Source organism: Squalius cephalus (assembly GCF_949319135.1).
Source record: "Squalius cephalus genome assembly, chromosome: 23".
Lineage (NCBI taxonomy): Eukaryota > Metazoa > Chordata > Actinopteri > Cypriniformes > Leuciscidae > Squalius > Squalius cephalus.
The window spans coordinates 11,872,208-11,891,497 of NC_137144.1; the positions used below are offsets into that span (position 1 = coordinate 11,872,208).

The 19,290-nt window shown below is 37.9% G+C and overlaps 1 protein-coding gene across 1 annotated transcript in view; it reads left to right on the top strand.

The window, feature by feature from the left end:
• Window positions 1–18,045, top strand: part of gse1a (Gse1 coiled-coil protein a) — a 40,773-nt gene extending 22,728 nt beyond the window's left edge. Inside the window, exons 6-16 of the mRNA XM_079859992.1 lie at window positions 1,962–2,129; window positions 3,324–3,652; window positions 7,221–7,497; window positions 7,603–8,069; window positions 10,500–10,612; window positions 11,328–11,592; window positions 12,364–12,477; window positions 12,565–12,882; window positions 13,616–13,879; window positions 14,810–14,913; window positions 16,124–18,045. Coding sequence (XP_079716118.1) covers window positions 1,962–2,129; window positions 3,324–3,652; window positions 7,221–7,497; window positions 7,603–8,069; window positions 10,500–10,612; window positions 11,328–11,592; window positions 12,364–12,477; window positions 12,565–12,882; window positions 13,616–13,879; window positions 14,810–14,913; window positions 16,124–16,261 — 2,557 coding nt within the window. The 3' untranslated portion in view covers window positions 16,262–18,045. The remainder of the gene's footprint in view (window positions 1–1,961; window positions 2,130–3,323; window positions 3,653–7,220; window positions 7,498–7,602; window positions 8,070–10,499; window positions 10,613–11,327; window positions 11,593–12,363; window positions 12,478–12,564; window positions 12,883–13,615; window positions 13,880–14,809; window positions 14,914–16,123) is intronic.
• Window positions 18,046–19,290: the final 1,245 nt, after the last annotated feature.

Consider the following 19,290-nt stretch of genomic DNA (forward strand, 5'->3'; position numbering starts at 1 on the left):
TTATTTAGTAAATTATGTGATGTATTTTAATATTTGTATATAATTTTGTATAATAATTTAATGAAATTAATTGCATGTAATTATTCAATATTTAATTATGACCGCCGCTAGCATAGCTAGCGAAAGCGGTCATATAGGGATTGTCAAAAGATTTTTTTTTTCTTTTCCCGTCATCTACTGAATTTTTCGTCAACGATACCAGGGACACCGCAACACTGGGGAACATGAAATTAGGTGGGCATGTAGCCCCACTAGACTTTTACGGAAAAATTTCGTTTGGTCCCCGGGGGCCACTCCCCCCCCCCCCCCCCCCCCCCGCGCTGGGCCCCCCCAAACCCAATAAATGCAGTTTTTCCTAAATAACTACCTGAACCGTGGCACCGAGGATGAAGAAATTTTTATGGTATGTTGCTCTTAAGGGCCCACATCAACCTAGCCCATAATCACTCATTTGTGATTTGCGCCCCTCCCATAAAAAATAAAAATGCAATATTATTCTGCTTTAATCGCCCCTATCTTCAGTTGAGATGTTCAGAACTGCACCATATTTCATGTGTATGATTAACTTGACATCCTCTGGGGGTATGCTAAGTTTCGTAGAATTTCATCCATGGGGGGGGGGGTATAAAATAAATTAATTTATGTTCACATTTAGTGACTGTACACTCATCGGCCTGTAGATGGTGCTGTTGAGCGAAGGGTTGCTGGTTTAGGATGATACTGTCACACACACACATGCAGGAATACAAACAAACGCAAGCATGCACACACACTGACATCCACACGCACAGACACACACCCATACACACACATACAAATCCACATGCACAGACACACACACACAAAATCACACGCGCACACACATGTACGCACGCATACATACACGCACAGACACACACACACACAGACACACACTATGAATACATTTTATCAGCGTTATGGACATAACATGAAATACACACACTATACAAGTGTCCTACAAACTCTGTGAATTATTAAACAAACTGCCGATGTAGCATGAAAAAGACTTGCTTGAATACAATAAGTGTGTTTTTGAAACTCATTTTTGTAATACATTATGTAGGGAAAACCACTGTTATGGATGTGACGTTTTCACATTATGGATGTTAAGTGTCTAAACTAATGACTTTTGATATAAAACTTAAATAGTAATGGCAAATAATTACAAAACTCTAAATTATCCATGATCCACAGGAATACTCCAGACAGTCTTTTAAAATATTCAACTTATATACATAAACACGCAATACAGCCAAATTGCTCCATGTCATTTATTTTTGTGGAAAGCCAGTGCAGGCCTGAGCGGCGGTCATATTTTGTACCGCCATGCGGTACATCTAGTTAGTTACCATAATTTTATGCATATATTTATACTACATAATATATATGACCATTTTCCACCAATTTTGTTTTGCAACTTCTATTAAATATAATAAGTAAAATATATATTATTATTGTTAAATTATGTGATTATTTTTATATAGATTAATTCATTTAAATTAATTGCATATGATTATTAAATATTTATAAATAATAAAAAACGCTTATATTTATACTGCATTTATATATATATATATAAGTAGGCAATGATTTGTTAATGTTCTCATGGTTCTGTGTCCCTACATTACGATCTATGAGCGAGTTAATTTTCTCAGTTTCATTTCAATATTTGATCTGGATGGATTGGACTTTGTTTGTTTATCTGCACAGAGCAAAAAATATCCTGTTCTTTCATATATATATTCCATGGACACATTCCCGGTTTGATCCGTTATAAATAACCCCCTCAGCACGTCTCTTTGCGGGACTGAGCGGAGGTGAGACCGCAGTGACAGAAATAGGCAGTGACGTTGATGTCGGAGGGCCAGAGAACAGAGGTTAATGAAGAAGGGAGTTATTTCTAGAGGCTGTAATGCTCTGCTCTCTCTGTGTCTGATCAGGATGGAGGACTACTACAGTCTCTCAGCCCTGCGCTCGCATTACTACACGCATCCAGAGGGGGGAGCCCTGCCGACCCTACACCCGTCTGCTGTGCACCTGCCCATGCAGGGCGTCTTTTACCCTCCTGACATCACACACCAGTCGCTGTCAGCGCTACACTCTGAGAGGTACACACACACACACACACACACCGCGTATAATGGATGTCCAAGATGGAATTAATAATTAAAGTGGCTGCAAGGCAATTGGCGTTGTATTGAAATCATTCTGTCATTTCTCCAGACTTCATTCAGACTTTGTTTTGTTGATAATTTTATCAACCTTTTATGTATTTCTTTATTCAATTTAAAATAGGATGTAATATGAATTTGTTTATATTTGATGTAATGCCTAATAACATTAAAATATTAAATTAGATTTTTATTTTATTATACTCATTTGTTATATATTAATAAAATGTTATTTTGTTTTTAGATATGATATATACAGTAGTCAGCATTTGAAGTGGATCAAAACCTTTCATCAAAGTTAAACATGAATTTGTTTTTGATCCATTTCAAATGTTTACTGTAGATTAATTCAGTGAAATTAATTACGTATAATTATTACATATTTTAATATTAAAATTTGTAATACATTCATGTGTATGTTTATACTGCATAATATATAACCATTTTCCACCCTCTCACTAAATCTAATTGGGCGTTTTAGTTATGGTACTACCTTATAATAAAAATAATATATTTATTCTATATTTATACCAGTGTTTTATTTATGTTTAAATTATGATTAATTTTGATAATTATATAGATCATTTCATTTTGATTACATATATAATATACAAGATGGAATTAATAATTATAATGTAGCAAAAATCAGTGAGCAAATTGAAAATGCATTCCGAGCCGAACACGCCCCTGTCCCCGCCCTCCCTGTCAATCACTGCGCGAAGTTGGCCCCGCCCCCTCCCGCCATGTCAATCACTGTCATTCAAATTTTGCAACTTATAAAGCATTAAAATGTTACATTTACACATTAAAAGTAGTGTATAAAATGGCAAATATAAATTATATATATATATATATATATATATATATATATATATATATATATATATATATATTTATACATATATATAATATATATTTTGCAGGTGTTTGTGTGTAAACACGATCTTTCCGTCATCAGCGTATATATCACGCTCACATGTCACCTTGACACACACAAACACGCTCTCGCCATCTTCTCCAAACATCATCAACACTCTCCTGTGTTCCTGCGGACTCTATTCTTCTTGTTCCTGTTGAGAGTGTTGCATCTCACACCATTTGTGTGTGTGTGTGTGTTTCGACCCTCCGCAGGCTGCAGATGGAAGAGGAACTTCGCCAGCAGGAGAGGGAAAGAGAACGAGAGAAAGAGAGAGCGCGTGAAATCGAACGAGAAAGGCATTGGGAACAGGAGGTGCGGAGAGAGAAGGACAGAGAGCGAGAGAAGGAAAGAGAGGTGGAGATTAAGAAAGAGCGAGGGAGAGAGATCCAGGCGGTCAAGGCCATGGAGAAACGCCACCTGAGCCACGAGCCGCTGGCGAACCAACACTTGATCTCTCACTCGCAGTCTCATCCATACGCGCACCGGCAGCACATGAAGGAAAGAGCCAAGCTCGAGGAGAGACTCGCTGCTAACAGAACCGGTATGATGGGGAGAACAGCCCTGATTCTCAACACACTATTAACAAAGCACTTAAAGGGCAACTATTATGCTAAATTCACTTTTAAATGCTGTAATGTGTACACAACCACCCTATAATGGTGAAAATCCACCCACTCCTTTATTAAATCCCCATAAATCATTAGTAGTGTGTCTCAGAATAAGCCGTTTGCAGTTTCACAAATGCTTAGGCCCCGCCCACCACTGGTTATTAGCATAAACTCAGTGAGCTGTACACAGTCCGCCATGTTTATCCACTCGCCAGAGCTTTTAAAGGGATAGTTCACTTTGAAATTAAATTTTGGTATGTTTTAGCTTACCTCAAGGGCATCCAAGATGTAGGTGTCTTTTTTTCCGCAGTAGTTTCAATTTTGATATTTTTAGGTCAAACCGTTCTTGTCTGTCAGTCATATAATGCAGGTCTGTGGTCACGGTCTCAAAGAGCATGCACAGAGTCCAAATTAAAACAATTCCCCATCGTCCAAATTAAACAATTCCCCATCGTAAGTACACATTGATGGCCTAAGTCCCGAAACGAGCGGTTTGTGTGAGAAAACGAACAGTATTTATATCGTTTTTACCTCTAATAACACAGCCACGTCCAAGTGATCTGAAGGCGCGGGCGCTTCCTGCTGTGTGACGTGTACGCAGACTGGTGCATAGATATATATATACACTAGATGTCGCCTCGTTCCAATGAACTGCCGTAGCCAAGGCGGTATCTATTGTATATATCTATGCACCAGTCTGCGTACACGTCACACAATAGGAAACGCCCGCGCCTTCAGATCACTTGGACGTGGCTGTGTTATTAGAGGTAAAAACGATATAAATACTGTTCGTTTTCTCACACAAACCGCTCGTTTCGTGTCTTAGGCCATCAATGTGTACTTACGATGGGGAATTGTTTAATTTGGACGATGGGGAATTGTTTTAATTTGGACTCTCTGCATGCTCTTTGAGACATTGACCACAGACCTGCATTATATGACTGACAGACAAGAACGGTTTGACCTAAAAATATCAAAATTGAAACTACTGCGGAAAAAAAGACACCTACATCTTGGATGCCCTTGAGGTAAGCTAAAACATACCAAAATTTAATTTCAAAGTGAACTATCCCTTTAACAGCAGCATTCAAGTAAGAAATGTATTCTTATTAAAGCTACTAAAGTTATTCAGTCAAGAGGAGTGAGCGATTTTCTGTTTTTTAGAAAAGGTTTTCATGCTCGAATGTTTAAAAACACATTATTTTTTTCACATTTTTGCAGCACCTCTCTTCCCAGTCTGTCAGTAACGCTCTGTTTAGTTCCCGTCTCTATGAAGCCCCGCCTTCTGAAAAGCACAGTGTGCTCTGATTGGTCGGATGGACCAGTGTGTTGTGATTGGTCAACCGCTTCGAGTGTGTTTGGGAAATGTCATGCCACTGACCATAACTGCGAGTTTCAACACACTAATAACTAACTAAACTTTTTTGCGTATGCCTTGGGTGGGAATTATTTAAAATAAAGAATAATGTGACGTGTTCGATATAGAGAATAACTATATTTGGAGTAAATTTGTGCTTTGCAAATTTGCAGACCATTTTCATGCTCAAACAGGAACATTACACACTAAAGAAAGTAAGGAAAAGCATAATAGGTCCTCTTTAAAGGGATGTTCACCCAAAAATGTAAATTTTGTCATCATTTGTCATGACTTTCTTTTGTAAAACACATTTTGAAGAATATATCGGCTGTTTTTGTCCATACAATGAAAGTCAATTGGGTCCAAAATATGCGAGCTCCAAAAAGGACATAAAAGTAGTTCTTATGACCTGTGCACTATTCCAAGTCGTATTAATTTATGAGGAACAGATTCAAATTTAAGCCAAAATATTAAGAAAAAATAATGGAATGATGCAAAAGTGCCAAAGGTTATCAGTAATTAATATAGTCTGATGGATCTGGATACAGTAGGTCTGTGTTCGCTGCCAGCGAGCTGTTAGACACGCTTTGACGGCAATCTCATGGAAGTCAGAAGGTTTTATGGTTGCTCTCCATAATTGTATAATAGTAAATGAATGAGAGCATTCATGTGCATCCCATGATCCATGATGAAAACACCCTCATGCTCACAGCTAAACACTTACAATGGTTTCAGGATCCATTAGGGTCTCTTTCCAAAGCCTTCATCTCAAACACCTGGAGAACTTCAGTATCAGTATCTTCAGTATTGTTTTATAAACTTAAAACAAAATACATGAAAAAATTAGAAATGTTGCCTTTGGCAGCAAAGTGAAATAAATAATTTGAAGTTGAGTATTAACATTACTAAAACTGAAATAAAAATAAATTAAAGCTAAATAGAACGTGTCTAAAAAAGAAACAAAAATGAATAAAAATGACAATTTTGTTACAACTTTGGCTATTGACTTTTAAAATTAGAATAAGTTGTTAGTTGTCTTGGAAACTTATTGAAATAAATGAGCATAAGTTATAAATGAACTACAATTAATTTATTTTTATTTTAGTTTTAATTCTAGTAATTTTAGTACTTTAATTTAAGCTTGTTTATTTCCAATTTTCCAATTTACAACTTATTTTACTATTCATATTTCTGTTTAGCGTTAATTTATTTTTATTTCTGTTTTTGTTTTAGTAAAGAAATATTTTTAAAAAGAAACTAAAAAGTAAAAACTTAAAAAATGGAAATTAGAAATCAGCTAACTGAAATAAGTTGAAGTTGAATTACTAGAATTACTACAAATTAAAACTGAAATAAAAATAAATTTAAGCTAAATAGAAATATTTAAAAACTAATACAAATTACAAAAGTTGACAACTCTTAAAAATAAAATCATTTGTTAGTTGCCTTCACAACTAACTGAATTAAATAAGCTTAAGTTGAAGTACTAAAATTAATTTATTTTAGTTTTAGTTTTAGTAATTACAGTACTTCAACTTAAGCTTTTTAATTCGGTTAGTTGCCTTATTTTAATTAACAAATACATTTTTATTTGAAGAATATTTCTATTTAGCTTTTATTTTTTTTTATTTCAGTTTTAGTTTTTGTAAAGCTAAATACACATATATAAAAAAAAGAAACCAATAAATTAAATGGAAATTAGAAACAATTTTAAGTACCAAAATGACTAAAAACAATACATTAAAAATATCTAAAAATTAAAATAAATAGAAATATTTTTTAAATGAAAAATAAGTTGTTAGCAAACTGAAATAAATGAGTTTAAGTTAAATTACTAAAATGACTCAAACTGAAATAAAAATAAATTAAAGCTAAATAGAAATAAAATACCTAAACAAAACTAATAAAAATGAACAACATTAAAAAAAAGACAACAAAATACAAATAAAAAGCTCAAATCAAATATTCAAAATAAGATTGTTTCTGAAGACAAAAGCTGTTCCTTGGTATTACTATATAATGGATGACGTTCCCATTCTTGGTCCTTCTAGTTTATTTAGTAGATATTAATGAAATATTTACAGTTGTTTCACTTTGAGAAGAACATGTTTATTCATCTACGCATCTCTGGTCTCTCAATACAGACAAAACCAAAGAAGCGTCGCTGCTCATGCCACAGTCTGGCCCGTACTCATCCTCAGGAGCTCCTTCTTCCCTCTCCTCCTCAAGCTTCCAGTTTGGGAAAAGCCACATGCCCTTGGGGACTCCCATGATGCTCCAGCGGCAGGAGGAGGACGACCGATGGCTTGCCAGACAGAGAGCAGCGCTGAAGGTGGAGAAAGCGGAGTTTCAGCAGCAGGAGAAGCACCAGGATGTTTGTCGGACCGCAGAACCAGTGGAACCACAGAGAGAGACACACAGGTGGGAAACTCCAGCTTAAAAATCCCCCATAAAACACTGCAGGCATTGTGTGTTATCGCACTGCCCTCTTGTGGCGCACTCTAGAAATGTTTCCTCGTGTTTCAGGTTCAGCTCACACCGGAACGATGTGGGCGTCAGAGACTTATCTCAACCCTTGGGGGCGCCGCCTCCTCTCATCACCCCTAAAGCTGTTCCTCGGGACCATCACCCCTCCTCATCCACTCCCAGCACTCTCTGGAACCCCGTCTCCCTCCTCAACTCGCCCTCAGACCGGCCTCTGTCCCACATCCATCCTTTCTCAGGCCACACCAGACCAAAAGCTCTGGAAGAGGACGTCAGGCCCACTTCCCTGCGGGGGAACAGCCTCCCGGAGTCTGGGAAATACCTGGCGGATCTGGAGAAATCCCCGCGGATCTTCCTGAACCAGCAGAGGGTCTTCAGCCAGTCTGCGGCTCCGGCTCCGGAGAGGACGGACCCCATGATGGTGTTCGATCAGGCTCTGCAGGAGCACAGGAGGCTCCTCAGCAAACTAGACCTGGAGGAGAAGAAGCGCAGGGAAGCCAGAGAGAAAGGTAGGAAGTGCTAGAAAATGTCTAAATGTCTTTTATTTATTTGTTTGCCAGACAGAGACCTGAAGGTGGAGAACGTATAAATATTTGTGTGTTTGTTTGCCAGATCTATCTATCTATCTATCTATCTATCTATCTATCTATCTATCTATCTATCTATCTATCTGTCGCTTTATCTATCTATCTGTCTATCTATCTATCTATCTATCTATCTATCCATCTATCTATCTGTCTGTCACTCTATCTATCTATCTATCTATCTATCTATCTGTCGCTTGCTCTACAGTATCTGTCTGTCACTCATTCTATCTATCTATCTATCTATCTATCTATCTATCTATCTATCTATCTATCTATCTATCCATCTATCTATCTATCTGTCTGTCTGTCACTGTCTGTCTATCTGTCTGTCACTATCTATCTATCTATCTGTCTATCTATTTATCTGTCGCTTGCTCTACAGTATCTGTCTGTCACTCGTTCTATCTATCTATCTATCTGTCTGTTGCTCACTCTATCTGTCTGTCAGTCATTCTATCTATCTATCTATCTATCTATCTATCTATCTATCTATCTATCTATCTATCTATCTATCTATCTATCTATCTATCTATCTCTCTGTCTGTCGCTCGCTCTATCTGTCTGTCAGTTGTTCTATCTATCTATCTGTCTGTCTGTCTATCTATAAACATAAACATAGCAATAAAAATGTTTAATCTTCTAATACACTGCTCAAAAAAATTAAAGGAACACTTTGAAAACACATCAGATCTCAATGGGGAAAAATATCATGCTGGATATCTATACTAATATGGACTGGGTAATGTGTTATGAACGAAAGGATGCCACATCGTTTGATGGAAATGAAAATGATCAACCTACAGAGGATTGAATTCAAAGACACCCCGGAAATCTAAGTGAAAAAATGATGCAGCAGGCTTGTCAATTTTGCTGAAATTTCTTTGCAGCAACCTAAAATGGTACTCAGTAGTTTGTATGGCCCCCACGTGCTTGTATGCATGCCTGACAACGTCGGGGCATGCTCCTAATGAGACAACGGATGGTGTCCTGGGGTATTTCCTCCCAGATCTGGACCAGCGCATCACTGAGCTCCTGGACAGTCTGAGGTGCAACCAGGTGATGTCAGATGGACCGAAACACAATGTCCCAGAGGTGTTCTATTGGATGTAGGTCAGGTGAGCGTGGTGGCCCTTCAATGGTATCATTCCTTCATCCTCCAGGAACTGCCTGCATGCTCTCGCTACATGAGGCCAGGCATTGTTGTGCACCAGGAGGAACCCAGGACCCACTGCACCAGCATAGGGTCTGACAATGGATCCAAGGATTTCATCCCGATACCTAATGGCAGTCAGGGTGCCATTGTCTAGCCTGCAGAAGTCTGTGCGTCCCTCCATGGATATGCCTCCCCAGACCATCACTGACCCACCACCAAACCGGTCATGCTGAACGATGTTACAGGCAGCATAACATTCTCCACGGCTTCTCCAGACCCTTTCCTGTCTGTCACGTGCTCAGGGTGAACCTGCTCTCATTTGTGAAAACCACAGGGCACCAGTGGGGGACCTGCCAATTCTGGTGTTCAATGGGAAATGCCAATCGAGCTCCCTGGTGCTGGGCAGTGAGCACAGGGCCCACTAGAGGACGTCGGGCCCTCAGGCCACCTTCATGAAGTCTGTTTCTGATTGTTTGGTCAGAGACATTCACACCAGTGGCCTGCTGGAGGTCATTTTGTAGGGCTCTGGCAGTGCTCATCATGTTCCTCCTCGCACAAAGGAGCAGATACCGGTCCTGCTGATGGGTTAAGGACCTTCTATGGCCCTGTCCAGCGCTCCTAAAGTAGCTGTCTGTCTTCCTGGAATCTCCTCCATGCTCTTGAGACTGTGCTGGGAGACACAGCAAACCTTCTGGCAATGGCACGTATTGATGAGCCATCCTGAAGGAGCTGGACTGCCTGCGCAACCTCTGTAGGGTCCAGTTATCGCCTCATGCTACCAGTAGTGACACTGACCCTAGCCAAATGCAAAACTGGTGAAAAACAGTCGAAAAGATGAGTAGGGAAAAAATGTCAGTGGCCTCCACCTGTAAAACCATTCCTGTTTTGGGGGTTGTCTCACTGTTGCCCATCTAGTGCACCTGCTGTTAATGTCATTAACACTAAAGCAGCTGAAACTGATTACCAACCCCCTCTGTTACTTAACTGACCAGATCAATATCCCAGGAGTTTAACTGACTTGATGCTATTCTCTGATTAAAAAGTGTTCCCTTTATTTTTTTGAGCAGTGTATATATATCAGTGTCTCTTGCACAATAAACCAATGTATCTGCCAATGTTTATATATATGCATTCAGGTTCTTCTTCCATCCATATTGTGTCTTTCACTTCTGTTCTAATCTTCTGTTCTTCTGTTTCAGGTTATTACTATGAATTTGATGACTCTTATGATGAGAGCGATGAGGAAGAAGTGCGAGCTCATCTGAGAAGAGTCGCCCAGCAGCCTCCTCTCAAACTAGACGCATCTACAGAGGTACAGTGACACATTTCAGAAGCGGCCCCACAACTACAGTCTACAAGCTACCACGAGTACAATACTGCAACCATACTGGCATTCATGCTGGGAACACTACTAAAACTGGTCAGATCTCTCACAATAGCTGTTTCCATCCAAAGTTGCGAATTTAACTTGTGCACAAAAATGGAATATATCATAAAACATTTGCGAATAAAGCAACGTTTCCATCCCATGTGTTCAAGAGAACAAAATCGTCACTTCATGTGAAATTGGTGCAAAATATCTGTTATAAAAAAAACACTGTGGCTCATATTGGACATCATAAATGACGTCTCAGAGCACACAGACGAAATACAATAAACTCTGTCATGTTATCTTGCGTTGCGTTGCGTTGTTATCAAAACGAACATTTGAGATTCTGTGCGATACGATTGGCCCGCCTGGTAGTCCAGTTATCCAATCACATCCTCTTTTGAGGCAAAGTCACGTTTTCTGTTGTGCATTGAGACATTTATTCAGTAAATGTGTTTCCATTGTAGTTTATGCGCATGTCTTCTTATCAATTGACTCAATTGAGCGCATACATTTTTTATACGCATTTTTATAATTAATGTGCATCTTGGGGTTTCCATCCAGCATTTTTTTAATGCTATATCCCGATGTGCGCATACAATACAGATAGGTGTATGGAAACATAGCTCGTGACGGTCTGTTTGTTTTCTCTCTGCAGAAGACAGGGTTTCTGGGTTTGTTTGGACTGACGACTCTCTCCAAGCGAGATGAGCTCCTGGAGATGAAGAGGAGGAAGAGGAGGAGGATGATGCAGGAGAGAAACCCTTCACCCTCAGCGGTGCAGAGTAAACGAAAGACTCCCTCTCCTCCCCTCACCACACGCTTCACCCCGGAGGAGATGGACCGCACCGCTGAACTCGACGACAAGAAACACTTCCTCAGCATGTTCCACCTGAACCACGTCAGTCTGGACGAGAGAAGAAGTACGTGCAGGACACACACCACAAATACTGTCACACTTCCAGTGTTGAAGATGCTGGAGAACTTTACCTAATAATAATCTAATCATGTGTACAGTACATAAATATTAATAAATACAAAACGAGTTTTTATAGTGTATATATGAAAAATATTAAATCATATAAGATGTATACTACATTTTTTTGCTTATAATGTGAATACATACATACATACAGATAGATAGATAGATAGATAGATAGATAGATAGATAGATAGATAGATAGATAGATAGATAGATACCGTTTTGCCACCACAGGAATAAATTACTTATTAAAGGTATTTCACTTTTAAAAAATATTTACACATTAAATAATTTCCAAATATTACCCTTCTTACTGTATATTTCTAAATTATCTAAATTATTTCAAACTTCTTAGAGTGTAATATTTTTTTATTCTATTTATGCTTATGTAAATATTATAAAGTATTATATTATATTATATGGATTTATGGAAATATGCATAACATGCAGCATTATGCTGAATATATTTTGCTAATTTAAATGTTATTTAAATGCCATGCAGGGATATTTGGGAACACAATTTAAGTAATGATTTAAATGAAATGATTTTTGTTTTTTGTTAATTGAAATGAACTCTCTGAACTGATTTGCTAAAATGAATTGGAGAGAGAGAAGATATTTTACAAGAATTTATTTTGATTTCAGATTTGTTTTAAAGGCTGAATGCATTAAAAAGTAATTATTTTTTCTTTTCTTTTTTTTTTTACCTCAGAGAATAAGAAGATTGAGGACTTGCTGGAAGCCATCAAACAGAAAACTGTAACTTTGGACACCCTCAGATACGCCTCAGATCCACCCTTTTCTAGCCCGTCTGCTTCAGTGTCTGGTAAGATCGACAGATACAGATACGGCTTTAACCAAACGATCAAGCTCTGCCATTAAAGTCCTGTTCTGTTCTTTTCCCATCATACAGCTGTCTCACATCTCAATCAGTCCGTCAGTAATGTTCACCCTGAACCCCTAAATCACTCACCCGAGTACCCTCCGCCTCAAGACCCCCCGCCACTGGCTCCTCTCCAGGCTCCAGGCCAGCCCAAGATGACCTCCCCGAGCAGAAGAGCTCAGAGCCTGCAGGCCAGCGCTCGACAGACCCTCCGGCCGAAGGAACAGCCTCCTGGACTCAACGGAGTAAAACTCCAGGTCTGGGAGCGAAGAAACTCCGAGGACTTCGCACAGCACTTCCATCAGTCTGTGCTGCAGTCCACTCAAATATCCCAGCAGAAACAGAAAGGTGACGTTGGCTACCCTATACCTATATTTAAGATAATGGGCCATATTTTAACGATCTAAGCGCATGATCTAAAGCGCACGGCGCAAGTGCACTTAGGGCGTGTCCTAATCCACTTTTGCGTCTCATCTCCCATTCCCTTTAAAAGCCTGTTGCTCTCGCACCATGGCGGATTCGCTATTTGCATGGTGGAATTTGCAAGCGGAAAGACTGAACGCTTCTCTAGTGAGTAAACGGATCTGCTCGTGCGTGAGGTTAAAGCGTGCAAGCAGAACATCTACGGGACAAGCCGGATTCCAACAGACAGAGATACTGATGCACGTCCCTGTGTCTCATAAGCATTTGTACGCGCGTTTTTGACCCGCCTATAGGAGCATATTACTAACGCGCTCTTTAAATAACAAAAAATATATTGCGCCATTGACTTTAGAACAGGTTTTTGTTGGTCAATGGCGCAGTCTTTTTCAGTTGCCTCAAAATAGCAATGCGTCAACAATATGCCTGAACACACCTCGTTTTCAGACCAGCAGCCCATGGGCGCACATACTGGTGCAAATGCATTTGCTATTTAAACAATGTGGAGCAGGACGTGAAAATGATAACTGCGTCAGGCTCAAACTAGCAAAAAACACTTGAGCCTGGCGCTGCATTGTGCCGGATATATGATAGGGCCCAATGTATGTAGATACATATTACCGTTATAGCCTGCGTGACATTTTTTTGCGTGTTCCAACAGGTGCTGCTATTGGAGTGAACGAGCAGTTCGACCCCCCTGCACATCCACCTCCAGGCCTCCAGAGGGCGCTCAACAAACTCCCTAATGGACAGACCAATGGCCACTCCTGCCATTTATCAGCCCTCCACGACTCTCCAGGGGTGAGGAATGACCTTTCAGCTGGGGAGGGCATCAGTTCAGATGAAGACGAGGAAGAGGAGTCCTTCAGTCCTAGGTGGAATGGGATTGAGTCTATATTTGAGGCGTACAAGGAGTACATGGAGGGTGAGTTTAAAGCATATTGAGATTCAAACTTACGTTATTTGGATAAATATGTGAACATGAGGAACTTTTAGCAAGTTGAAAATGCAACTGAGCAGATAATTGAATAGTTGTGTTAAAGGATTCGTTCACTTCAGATTTAAAATTTCGTGATAATTTACTCACTCCCACGTCATTCAAGATATTCATGTCTCTTTCTTCAGTCGAAAAGAAACTAAGGTTTTTTTAGGAAAACGTTACAGTATTTTTCTCCAGATAGTGGACTTCAACGTGAACCAACGGGTTGAAGGTCCAAATTGCAGTTTCAATGCAGCTTCAAAGTCTCTACACGATCCCAGCCGAGGAATAAGTGTCTTATCTAGCCAAACCATCTGTCATTTTTGTAAAAAAACAAACACAAAAATGTATATACTGTTTAACCACAAATGCTTGTCTTGCACTAGCTCTGTGATGCGCCACGCATTACGTATTCACCTTGAAAGGTCAAGCATTACATAGGGGGAAGTACCAACCTAGTGTTTACAAAGCAAACGTGCAAAGACTAAGTCAAACGCCCTTTACAAAAAAAATACTAAAATAAAAGGTAAAACAATGATGTTGGATGATTTTGTTGAAGTTGGAGGAGAAAATGAGATGGTGTTTTTCGCCCTACCCTATGCCCCACCTACGTCAGGACCTTTCCAATGTCATTACGTAATGCGTGAAGTCGTGGACGTGCAAGACGAGCATTTGTGGTTAAAAAGTATATATATTTGCAATTTTTTTTTTAGAAAATGGCTGATCGTTTCACTAGATTAGACTTTTATTCTTAAACACACTTCAAAATCTGCATGGGGAAATCTTTCACCCTCACGAGAATTCCCCAATCATTTGTTTGTTACTGTATGATTATAGTGATTTACTTATCTTTCTCTTTCCCTGTCTGTCTCTCAGAGAGAAGTATAGAGCACCAGGTTCTCCAGAGTGAGTGTAGACGCCTAGAGACGCAGCATTACAATCTCACTCTGACCGCCGAACAGCTTTCTCATAGCATGAGGGTAAGAATATGTTATTTTGGTATCTCTATTATATAGGTTTTTTATATTATTATGTGTCATTATTTTTGCACAGAAAATGTTTTTCCACACTAAAATCATGTTAACACATTGTTTACACCTTGTGGCTATTGAAAAAGTAAGGGGGGTGTTATTGATTTCCATTAACCCTTAAATGCATGAATGTTTCGCCAGTCATTATTACATATTCGGGTCTTCAGTGACCCGGATCAATATCTTTGTGTGCTTCCATAGCTAACAATTGCGAGAAATAAACTTGCAATTCTGACTTTTTTTTCCTCATAATTGCAAATTTATATCTCGCAATTCTGACTTTATAATACGCAATTGCGAGTTTATATCTCGCAATTCTGACATCTTTTCTCAGAATTGTAAGATATGAACTCGCAATTGTGAGTTATAAAGTCCAATTCTAAGGAAAAAAAGACTGACTTTTTGACTTTGTAATGCAATTCTGATTTTATATCTCCCAATTGTGTGTTATAAAGTCAGAATTGCGAGTTTATTTCTCACAAGTTTATATCTCTCAATTCTGACTTTATAACACACAATTTTGACTTTATATCTCGCAATTCTGACTTTATAACACAATTTCGACTTTATATCACGCAATTGTGAGTTATAAAGTCAGAATTGCGTGATATAAACTCAAAATTATGTTATAAAGTCAGAATTGCGTGATATAAACTCGAAATTATGTGTTATAAAGTCAGAATTGTGACTTTTTATAAAAAATAAAAGCAATTGTGAGAAAAAAGGTCAGAATTTTGAGATAAAATATCACAATTACCTTTTTATTTTTTATTCTGTGGCGGAAACAAGCTTTCATAGTTAGCGACCCTATAAAGTTTTTACAAAAACATCAATGGAAAAACAGACTCTTTTATCATTTTTTATGTATATATTTTCTTGTATTGTTTATAATGAATTGACTGAGGAATACTAAAAAGGTTGATGTATAACTTTAAAAGAAAAAAAAAAAACATGAATGAGGAGGAGGGTAGTTAATGACGTCCCGGGTCACGAAAAAACCCAATGTATGTGTTTAAGGGTTAAATAGTCTCAAGTTATGTGTCACTTGCAAAAACCTACACCAATTTGCCACTCTTAGGTTACAAATAAGGTGGATAGTTTGAAAGTAGGCATATTCGGACGCAGGGCATGACTTTTTCTCTCTTTCCCCCATATTTAGGAGCTGTTGGCACAGAAGCACAATCTGGCGCTGAAGAGAGAGCGCATGCAGGCCGAACTGGAGCACTTCAAGAAATGCTTGGCATTGCCGCTGCTACACTGGCACAGAGGATACTACAACAGGCCTTCGCCGAGGTGACCTTCCTCGCATTTATGATGGACGTGCTGATGAAGAGTGGCTGATCAGTGTAAAAGCTGAGAACTTAAATTACTAAACGTGTGATTTCAGCTTTGGCACGAGAAGATAGACAAAGCTATCGGTCATTGTTTGGTGCCAATGTCTGACGCCTCACTGTGACTCCCTGCACTACAAGTCCAACCACTATATACAGGATCTAATCTCTGAACAAAACAGGCATTCAGCATATCCATTACTTGACGGATCAATCTGACGGGACGTTTGAAAGACCAATGCCAAGAGGTGCAGAAAACCAACCCAGAGCTGTTCACATGCAGATGGCTCCTGGAAATGAGTTCAAATCTAGTTCAAATGTTTTAATATTTATACAGTTTTTAAAGGAATATGATTATGTAAAATACTGTCAAATCGCATTTTGTATGTTTTTATTATTAATGATGAATTATAAAAAGGACTGTAGTTTGGAAAATAAATATTTTAATGTTTTTTGCAGGGGAAAATGTGTTAAGGTACTGCTGGTCAGAAATGTTGGTGAAAGACAGAAATGAAGTGGGTGGACTTGAGTTCTCAATTAAAAAGGTTTAATATGAAAGTGGTTGTCTAGTACTATTTTAACAGTGTTCCTGTATATTTTGTAATTTTCTCTTCGTCACCCATTAAACCAAAAGTCCTGTTACATGTTCTAGTACATGGCTGTTCGAAAATAAACTAATCAAATGTGGCTATCACTTTATAATCGCTTTCATTAATGACACTTTAATAACAAACCGCAGACCAGCAGTTCATGTACATTCAAGTATGAATATACTGATAATACATGAATCAGGAGTACATTTGTGAATGTACATGAATTATTATGAAGGACCATTTGTGCTAAGTCAGTCTAGCAATCGATCATTATGTGGATGGTGGAAAAAATGCATTAATAAAAAAATCTATACATATAACTAAAATAAATGAGTAATTGAGCATATATAAATAATAATGAAATATTAAGAATAACCAATTCAATATAGTATTTTCTGTAAAACTCAAAAATAATTGACTTCTAAGATGATTATGAAATGGCACAAATAGGCCCTTTCTGTTAAACATTATATGATGGTCATTTGATACTGTTTGTTACAGACTTGTTAAAATGATGGAAATAATTATAAAGTGTCACCCAAATGTTTGTTTGTATAATTTATTTTTCAACCCAGCTGCCATGAGGACAGTCATTTAGGTTGTGCATTTTATACAGACTTTAGTGCCACGAAGTTTTGTTGAAAAAACCTAAATGAGCTGTCGCTGTGTTATTAATTATGACACAAAACCACACCTCATGCGTTGGATTTGAAAGAAACGTCCAATGCTACAAGTCGAGAAGTGTCTGTCTTAAGATGTTTATTCTCCATTTTGTCTTTGACACTTAAAACGCAGACTTAAAGGCCTGTAGTTATTGTATATTGTTTAAAACAAGAATGGCGAATGGAAATCTGTATGTAAGAAATGGAAAGGAAATGGAACAGCCATTGGGGGCTGAAATGTTTTTTAGTTGTAATTTTTAGTGGAATGAAATGTGAGTTAATATATTATTTGTTGAAGGTAGAAATACTTATTTATGGATATATAGGTGTATATGCTGATAAAAGAGTTTGAAAAAAATATTTCTTGCCATATTTTGTTTACAAAAACTCTTAAGAAAGAAATGGACATGATTCATTCGCATATGTAACATGATCTTTCAGTTGTTTCTTGACTCTATGATTTACAATGCAGCAAAATAAACAACTTGCTATTTAAATGATCTCTGGTCTTATTTCATATATATATATATATATATATTATATATGGGTCATTGACGAATAAGGTTTTTAAAAGTGTAAAAAAAATAGAATGGAGATATAACTATATTTGAAACCATTTTTTAGTTTACCTAGGTGTTAACAATAAGATTTTGTGGTTTGTACAATCAATTAACACTGTTTTTTGTCATTTTTTACAAGATGGACAAAATTTGTCACAAAAAAAGTCATTCGGTTTAACCATGAATATATCTAAAATGATTAATTTGCAGATAATATTCATGAAAAAAACTGATTTGACATTGATGTTGAGATAGTATATAGTGTGTACCACAGAAGAAACATTAAATAAAATTATCACTGATCTCATAAATGTAATAATTTATTGGACTACTTTACACACTCTAACATATTCAAGTAAAACATTGCACAGGGAAAGGAGAAAAGGGGAAATGTAAAAAAAAAAAAAAAGCCTTATCTGCTTTATATTTGTATTATTGTAGTTCCTTTAGTTATTAAAAACAATATTATTCGATTTAAATATTTACTATATCGGTTTTACCGAATGACCAAGGCCGGTTATACCGAATGACCATGTCTGCTGCCCGCTGCCCTTGACATTATGAATATATAAGACAATAAACAGACACAAATAGCTTCAAAAGAACATTTTATTGTTAATATATATTAACAATATTGTTAATATAATAGGCTATTAATGTAAAAAGTACTTCAAACATTAAAACATTTTGATATCCAACATTTTGATATTGGAATGAACATATAACTCATATCGCAAATTATATTAATTAAAACATTAGGGGCCCTATTTTAACGATCTGAAACGCAAGTATCAAGCGTGAAACACAAGTAACTTTGTGGGCGGGTCTTGGGCGCTGTTGCTATTATACCAGCGGGATAAATGACCCTTGCGCCCGACGCAAATCTAAAATGGGTTGCAAATCTAAAATGGGTTGGTCTGAAGTAGCTTCATTATTCATAGGTGTGGTTTAGGCGTAACGTGAAATAAACCAATCAGAGCAACATCTCACATTCCCTTTAAGAGCAGGCGCGCTTGTTCCATGGCAGATTGCTATTATAACGGCGGATTTGCCAGACGCACGCCAGGAGCAGTTCACAGCTGAGGAGACCGACGTTCTCGTCAGGGCCGTAAAACACAGAGAAGTGACATTGGGGATGGGAGAAACCCACCCAAATTAGCTCAGGTTAAACAGGCGTATG